Source organism: Leptopilina boulardi, unplaced genomic scaffold, assembly GCF_019393585.1.
Source record: "Leptopilina boulardi isolate dan_hultmark-lab unplaced genomic scaffold, ZJU_Lbou_2.1 LbouV2_318, whole genome shotgun sequence".
NCBI lineage: Eukaryota > Metazoa > Arthropoda > Insecta > Hymenoptera > Figitidae > Leptopilina > Leptopilina boulardi.
In genome coordinates, this window is record NW_026137883.1 from 42,359 (window position 1) to 51,009 (window position 8,651).

Sequence of the window (8,651 nt, forward strand, 5' to 3'; positions counted from 1 at the left end):
ACAAAATAAGAACTTAGAACCAGAGAATTAAAAATCGAATACAAAGTATTTCCGAAGGAACAAAGTAGAAATAGATAGCAACTTAGAATTAAGAGTTAATTAAACACTGAATATGATTATTAATTTTGTTAAAAAAAAAAAAAATCAGCCTTTGATCACGGCTGATCAGGTTTTTTTTTTTTTTTAATTTCCGTTTCTTCACGAAATTCCATAGACGCCTGTCACAGAAAAAAAATTCCAGAAAGTGAAAATAATAATTTCTGAATTAAAATTACGATTTTCTTTTTCCAAATATAAAAATTCTATTTTTCTTATCTTTTAAATGTAAAAATATTTCTTTTAAATGTTAAAAATGAAAATTTTTTAAAGAATTATTAATTAATTTTCAAATTGAATAAAAATTTTTTCAACCTATAGAAACAATATTTTTCCTTCTAAAATACGGATTTTTATTTATTTATTTTTTTTTTTTTCCTTTCAATTTTTCCATCAAAAATTGTTTTTAAATTCCATTTAAAATATTTCTTTTTTGGTGGAAAAAAAAGAATTCAATTCTCTATATTAGAAGGAAAAATATCGTTTCTTCATAATTTCAACAAAATAAAAAAAGAAAAATTTATTATCATTGAAAATCGTAAAAATTTAGAGATTATTGAAACTTTCCAAAAAAAAAGAAATAAAATCGTGTTTGACACGATAGACCAGTAAAGTATTAATTCTGTTGTACGGCGACTCTAGTCGAATGCAAATACCTCCATAAAAATCATTTTTGATAGTGATTTTTATTACTTAACTTTAACTTAACCGCAGTACCTATACTAGACATTATTATTTAGATTTACACCATTTACCTCACAGGATATGTTTTTCACAGCATTATCCAGAATTTAGATTTATTATTTTTAATTTACGGTATGGAATTCAATATGAAGAAAATAGAAAATGTAAAAGAAAAAAAAAAAAAAAAAAAAAAAGTGTCACGGGGAAATTAGTTTTTAAATAATTGGTATTAATGTCGTTATAACCGTAGAAAATATTATTGACCAGCTGAACGTTTATAATTTATTTTTCATAAAATTCCTTATACATTAATATGTATTGTACACATAGTTGATTAGTTGTATATGTAATATGATTATAATACCATTTCTAAGGTGCAGTTAATTTGTACATATATTATTCACAAAAAAAAAAAAAAAAAAAAAAAATCTGTAAATAGAATAATATATTTATGTTTATATAAATATATGATAATAATTATGAAAGGAATATATATGTATATTTATATAATCATATTTATATTACTTATAAAAAAAAAAAAAAAAAAAAAAAAAATACCTACTGAGAATATTAAAAGTATATATTTTAATATATTACGATACAATTAAATACATGAAATTATAATCTTATTGTTTGAAGTATTAAAAATTAAAGCGATACACGAAATGTTTAATAATATTGTTGATCTTTCTGAAACACAGCATCTTGTTGTAATGAGGATTGAATAAAATTAAGGCTGCATAGTAATTTTGTTTCATTGTGTTTTATTTATCGAACACTTTCATTAATTTTAAAAAGTCAAATATTTTCACAAAAATATAAATAAAAAAAAAAAAATGTATCAGTTTCCAATTATTGTAGAATATTAATCAAAATTTATACCGAAAAATTTAATTCAATATTTATTTATTATTTCAATGGTTAATTTTTAATATATATTTTTTGCTAAATTTTATTTTAAAAATTGTTTTACCTTTATTTTTTTTTCAAATTCAAAATTTCGTAAATTTTTTAAATTTCCAAAAATTTTTCTCCATTTTTGGGCAATTGTATGTCAGAGGATATAAAAGGTCCTATCAAATAAGTGTAAACAAAGAAAAAAAAATTTTTATAACTTTTGTACTCAGGTAACTTTTTTTTTTTTTATTATTTATAAATGAATATCGTACAAGCTCTAGAGTAAATTTTTTTCGACAATCGCTACTGTCGAAAAATAACAATATATGTAAAGATAAAATGTTATTCTATACATAGCCTTTTATTATATGGTTGATTTTTTTTTTATTCATTCTCATTATTATATGAGAAAATATTATACTTTATTTTTTGTTATAAAACAATTCGTATATAAATGCCATCGTATTATAAATTTGCATACGCACAATAGTGCTAAAATTAATTGAACTTTTCAAATACAATTTTAACAATTTTACCTTGTTTAAATATTATAATATTAAAGTTCAATATTATGATAACAATAGATATATAGTTGGTTATCTGAGAAGTTGGTTCTGATTTTCATTAAATTTATCTTGCGATCTTTCGTTTCTATTCATTGTGGAATGTATCATATAATTTAAATAAAAAAAAGCTGGTAAAAATCGTTTTATTACCACTAATTTCAATTTCATTATGCAATTTTCGTTTTTAATAAACGATTTTTTTTTTTGTGTTGAAATGAAAAATATCGAAGACTTTGAATATTAAAGAGTATATAATATATAATATTGTATTTAATTATTGAGACTAATTATACAGGTATATGACTCTTGTATAATTATTAACGAGCCATTAAACTTCATCTTAATAAAAATTTATCCACGACAATCTTTGACTAAAAGTTAATTTAAGAAAAGATAGTAAAAATTAATTATATATTTAATTTTTAAAATATAGAAAAACAATTTTTCTATTTTCTTTTCTTTTGAAATATTTTGTTTATTATTTGTAATTTAATAAATTTTTTTTATTTATTCCGTTTTAAAAATAGAACAATTTTATTTTCTTTTGAAACATTTTGTTTATTTTTACTGTAATTTAATAATTTCTTTAAAAAAAAAAAAAAAAAAAAAATGGAATGAACAGTCAATTTAAAAGTTAGTTCAACTTCATATTTTCTTATTTTCAAGTTAAAACGCAATTTAAAATTTTTAAAAAGTGTGAAAAAAAACTATTCCAGTCACGTAAATCTAAAAATGTTTCTCAATCGTAGAAATTTTTAATTTTTTTTTGAAATTCGAAGTATCAAAAATAAAATTGTACACACTTTTATTAATTTTTAAAAATTATAAATTGCTTTTTTTTCACATAAAAATAAGAAAATAGTTGTACTAAGTTTTGATTTGACTTTTTCTATCTCATTCCTTATCTTCATTAGCAAATTTTAGTCTCGAGACTGTCAGGGAAATATTTTTAATATTGTATAATATCTAAAAAAAAAAACCTTTGGGTTTGACTAGTGCCATTTGTTTTCAAAGGTTCCGGAGCATATATATGTATATTATAAATTAAGTACATTATTTACTATTTTATCACAAACGTTTCTAATAGGCCATAAACGTTAAATATCTTTGTTTTCTGACTGTCCGCGAAGCGAAACGTCGTACCTTCCAGGTATCAAAAGTTTGTGTGTTTTTTTTTTTTTTGTCGTTTGTTATTATGCAAATTTTCAGGCACAACGTGAAAATGCTTTCTTCTGCATCTTTGGACGCCAAAAAAAAGGGGAAATGACTCATGGTTTAACTTTGTTTCATTCCATTTTACAAGACTATGGAGTGAGGAAAAATATTCATTGCAATAAAATCGTCAATTACCTGAAAACAAATAAATATTAATAAATAATAATTTAAATAATTAAATTAAATAATAAATTAATTAATAAATTTTTTGAACTTTGTGTTTAGGAAAAAAATATATGAAAAATAATAAAATAACTTGCTTTAATTTTCACAATTTTAATTTTAGGTAAAATTCGATTTTTATATTGAATTTTTTTTTTTTTTTAAACGATTGGAATAAAAATCAATATCGACTCACTTCCTTGAGAGCATCTTTTGACAATTTGGGATAAAGATATTTGAATCCAGTGTCGGCTGAGAGTTTTCCGGGATTCAAATACAAGTGTTTGTTGTAAAGAAGTTCCTGGTCGATATAAGGTGACAAAGGACTATTTTCAATGCCATCTGCTTTACATATTTCAGCCCAAGGACCCATGTGTTTGTCATTTATTTCCTCAACAACGGAATTCATGTCCGACTGAAATTTTTTTTAGAAATTTTCTTTACGTACGTAAAATTATTATTAATATTATTATATTTGCCGTAAAATTATTTTAATTTAATAGAAAAAAAAGTTATTTTTTCCATATTAAAATAATTTAAATTTTGTTTTTTTTTTAGAAAATTAAATTCTTTATTTTGAGAACATATTTTGAAAAAAAAAAAACAGTTTTCTCACTTTCGCCAAAGTTGACAAGGCAATACCCCAATAATCGTGATTTATATTGAAAATTTCCGATATAATGGCACTAATTGTTCCCTGTGTGGAATTACCATCATCGACAAGATTATAAATTTGACCAATAGCCTCAGTTTTATTAGCAACATGCCAAATGGCACGTGCCACATCTTTCACATGAACAGTATTCATATGAAGATCTGGTCCCCAAAGTAATTTCATCATTTCTCCTAAATGTTTATAAACTGCTCCAATAATTAATCGAGGAGCTAAAGAAAAAATTATTCACTTTATCATATTTTTTTTTTGTTTTATTTTCAAAAAATTAAAAGTTTATTAAAAATTTTTTTTTTTTTTGTACCTAAACTATTTCTATCGCCGGGTCCATAGACAATAGCGGGCCTTAAAAATGTGCATTTTAAATTTGAAATATTTTTTATCTCCGATTCAACTTGCAATTTATATTTTGCCGTAAATGTCCACGGATCTGTGGCATCATCTTCCTTATGTGGAATCTAAAAATAAAAAAAAGATTTTTCAAAATTAATTTCTTTCAAATAAAGTAAATAATTATTTGTAAAAAAAATAAATAAATAATAAACCTTTTCGAATGAATTCACATTCCCAGACGAAATTTCAATAAAACGATCAACACCAATATTTGCAGCTTGTTGAGCACAATTCATACTTAATTTGTAAATTCCTTCTCTATAAATAGGATCTGTTTGTCCACTTTTCGTTTCACCAGCACAATTAAACACATAATCAATGTGAATGTCCGCGGCGAATGCACTTTGGCAAGAAACTGAATTGAATGCATAATTATATATTTTTTAATTCAATTTTACTGATAATTTTATATTATTATTATTATTATTATTTTCTTTTTTATTAAATAAGTGGTCACTAAAATTTTACGAATAAAATTCAAAGCTTTTTGAGGGTTTTTTTAAAAAAAAAAAAAAATTTCCAGATTTTTTTAAATTGATATTTTATCCACATAATTTTAAATTTGTATTAAAATTATTGTTTTTCTGAAAAAATCAAAATTTTTGCCAAAAATTTCGAATACAAAAATTTTGGAAAAGATTTTAAAGATTGGGAATTATTAATAATAATTTTTGGGAAAATGTTATTCAGCAAAATTAAGGAGAAGAATTTTTTAACTTTATCAAAATTGTAATTTGAAAATTTTAGAATTCGAATTTTTTTAAGTTAGAAAATTTGTTTTTCCAAAAATTTTTAGTTTTTCATTTTTTTTTTTTTTTTTCAAGAAACGTTTAAAGTTCCAGCTAAAAATGAGAAATTAAAAGAATAAAAAAAATAAATAAGTTATACTTAAATATTTAATATTAAAGAAAGTGAGACACCAATAAAATTTTAAACCACCGAAATTTAAGTTGTCATCAGACTCAAAAAATTTTATTAAATGTTATTATTTGAGGTCTAAAATTATTCTACATTATTAAATTATTTTGTAATTAATTAATTTACATATAACTATATAATTGATTAAAAAAATAAATTTAAATATTAACTGCGATAAAAATTGATCATAATTCAAATTAGCTTTTATTTCTTTTTCTTTTAGCAAAATTGAATTTTTAAAATCGATATTTTTAAAAATAAAATTCGTTTTTTTTATTAAATTTGATAATTCTTAATTTAAAGAAAATTTATTTTTTACTTACGTAACTTCTATAAAAATGTATAAAAGAAAAAATTTAATAGAAATTTTAAACTATAATTATATCCAAAAAGAAATGTTTTGATTTTTGAAACGTAAAAATAATTTTTTTAGTAAAATTTATCAATTTATACGTTTTTAAAATATTCTAGTTACGATAGTTTTGACATAAAATAATAATTTTTTATAAAACATAATTAAACAAATAAATAGAAAAAAAATTTTGATAAAATAATAAATATGACAATAATTTACCTGGATTAATAAGATTTGAACTTTTAAATTCAACTAGCGGATGTTCGAATAATTTTTTATGTTTTCCATTGAGCCATGCAGTTTGTGGAGGAACTTTATCAACGACCCTCAAGAACGAGACCAATTCATTATCAAGCAAATATTCAACAAGATTACGTCCTATGAACCCGCAACCTAATTATTATAAAATAACAATGTTTTTCTTTAAAATCAATTGTTATTCTATTTAATAATATAAATACTAATTTTTGACACTTTGATAAAAAAAAAAATTTTTTTTTTTTTTTTTTTTTGAGGTTACCTCCCAAAATAATTGCTGCCGGTTTTGCATCACCTTCTCGTAATGCCATTATTATTATTCACATTTAATGTTGTTTTCTTTCTAATTTATTTATAAATTTGAGAATAATTTTAATGTTTGAACAACGTCTAATAATCGCATTCCAACACTGACAGAAAATTTTTTTATATATATCAAAAAAAGTTCTGAGTATATTAATACCGACGAAGCTTTTTATCTACACAGTGATAACTGCGATAAATTTTAACTGCGCGGAGAAAGTCGTTGTTTCACTTATTTAATTTATTACAAAAACGTTTTCTCTTTGAACTCAATTCGTGCAAGAAATTATAATTATGTCATAGATGAATTCGATATTTAGGTGTACCTATATATCATTTTTGATTATTATCAAAAATCTATTATAACCTGAAAGCAATAATTTTTTTTTTCTCTCGAAAATCATTGAATTTTCTCATACTATTTCATTTTTTCTAATTCAACTATAGATTCAATTATTCTTACAAATGAGATTTAGTTTACTTGGTTTTATTTATAGGTAACATATATAATTATTTTATTGATTATTTTTGCGATACTGAGAAAGAAGCAGAAAAAATAAAAAATTCACCTACAATTGCTTCTCTGTAATTATGCTTATTCTTGTATTATTTTTTACTATCGTTAAATTAAATACAAAATAAAAAGAATTATTTAAAATATCTAAAAGCTAAATAATATGAATAAAAAAAAAAAAGTTTGAATTTGTAAAAGAATTGAATTTTCCCTCCAAGAGTGTTTCGATTACTCACCACCAGATGGCTGTAAAATTGTTTTAAAAAATTTAATATTTATTTTAATTTACTTATTTTTTTTTATTGTAACATAGAACTATAAACTATTTTATTTTATAAATTAATTTATTTTTTAATAATTTATATAAATATTTAATATTTGAGGTAAAAAAAAATATGTGTCCTGACGCGGTGAAAGGGACCTTATGATTAAATAAATCGATTTTTATTTTTTTATACCAATCGATAGTTTTTGAGTTGCTTTTTCATTTCCAACAATTAAAATTTGTCTCCTTCAAATACTTATTGTGTTATATAGCTTTAAACATAAGTACTTTTCCGCGTATTCTCGGGCGCCTCGTGGCTACTGCAAAACCACTACCACTGCTCACCACTACGACGCTACCCTCGTATATCGGTGAGCGTGTTTCCTTCGTGCATCTTCGGCTCTACCATTTCTTGTCTCTCCCCACTAGTTCTAAGCTCTGATGTATACATTGCGCTGGGCCCGGAAAATGGATTTATCTCATATTAAAGCCAGTAAAATTGCAATAAACAATTTATTAGATTTTCATTATTTTAATAATGTATAATAATAATAATAATAATTTATATTTTAAATTCAAGACATATAACTTATTTATACAGCAAAAGTAATGTTATTTTTACTGTTGTAAGAAAAGTAAAAATTGAAAATTTCTCTGTTGATAAAATAAATAATAAAAATTAATTTTATTTGATAACAACGATTTTCAGAGAATTAATAAATAATTATTAAAAAAATGTTTAAACATTGTCAAAAAGGGGTTTCGTAAATTTCTTCTCATCTTTAAAGGATAAAGTATTTCGAGTTGGCATTTGGAGGAATAATAGAGGAATATTATTTTTGCAATAATATTGTGAGGAAATTATTTTATTAAAGATTTAAAGTGGAGTAATTTGGGGTAAGTTAGTTCAGCAGCGGCCACTAGCTAGAATTGGCGCCACCTTCTGGGCCACTGACACATAGATTCAATGTCTGTCCCCACTTCTGTCAAAAATCCAACTTTTATAACCACAAAATTACTTTTAAAAATGGAGATGCTTCTTAATCAGCTCGCCCTCATCTAATTAATCCGACAAATCCGAACAAGATATTTCAAGTTATTTACGTATTATTTTGTCAATCAAAATTAATCAATTAACTTTAATATAAACTGAATCCATTTGCCGGGCCCAGGGCAATGTTTACATCAGAGCTTAGAAAGAGTAGGGAGGTACAAGATATGGTAGAGCCGAAGATGCACGAAGGTAGCATGCTCACAGACATATGAGTGTAGCGTTGTAGTGGTGAGCAGTGGTGCTGATTTGCAGTTGTACGTCCCCACTACTCAAATGTCTATTTTCGTGCTACACTTCG

General features: G+C 23.3%; 1 protein-coding gene and 1 long non-coding RNA gene across 2 annotated transcripts in view; both read right to left on the reverse strand.

Annotated features, from left to right (window-relative positions):
* Window positions 1–2,044: 2,044 nt before the first annotated feature.
* Window positions 2,045–6,879, reverse strand: LOC127284068 (sterol-4-alpha-carboxylate 3-dehydrogenase, decarboxylating). Its single transcript, XM_051309354.1, has 7 exons — window positions 6,480–6,879; window positions 6,179–6,352; window positions 4,839–5,041; window positions 4,598–4,751; window positions 4,237–4,505; window positions 3,817–4,035; window positions 2,045–3,593 (listed from the first exon to the last, which is right to left on the reverse strand). The coding sequence occupies exons 1-7, from the start codon at window positions 6,526–6,528 to the stop codon at window positions 3,540–3,542; spliced, it is 1,122 nt and encodes a 373-aa protein (XP_051165311.1). The 5' UTR covers window positions 6,529–6,879; the 3' UTR covers window positions 2,045–3,539.
* Window positions 6,880–7,475: 596 nt separating this feature from the next.
* The window catches only part of LOC127284076 (uncharacterized), a 77,870-nt gene continuing 76,694 nt past the window's right edge, over window positions 7,476–8,651 (reverse strand). The window contains exon 2 of the long non-coding RNA XR_007843430.1: window positions 7,476–8,239. This is a non-coding gene — a long non-coding RNA (uncharacterized LOC127284076). The remainder of the gene's footprint in view (window positions 8,240–8,651) is intronic.

Excerpts from the sequence above, each read along its gene's own strand:
- LOC127284068 (XM_051309354.1), bottom strand. The coding sequence starts at position 6,528 with ATGGCATTACGAGAAGGTGATGCAAAACCGGCAGCAATTATTTTGGGA. Across the intron at positions 4,506-4,597 it reads CGGCGATAGAAATAGTTTAG|CTCCTCGATTAATTATTGGA; the intron begins GTACAAAAAAAA and ends TTTTTTCTTTAG. Across the intron at positions 3,594-3,816 it reads CAAAAGATGCTCTCAAGGAA|GTAATTGACGATTTTATTGC; the intron begins GTGAGTCGATAT and ends ATTTGTTTTCAG.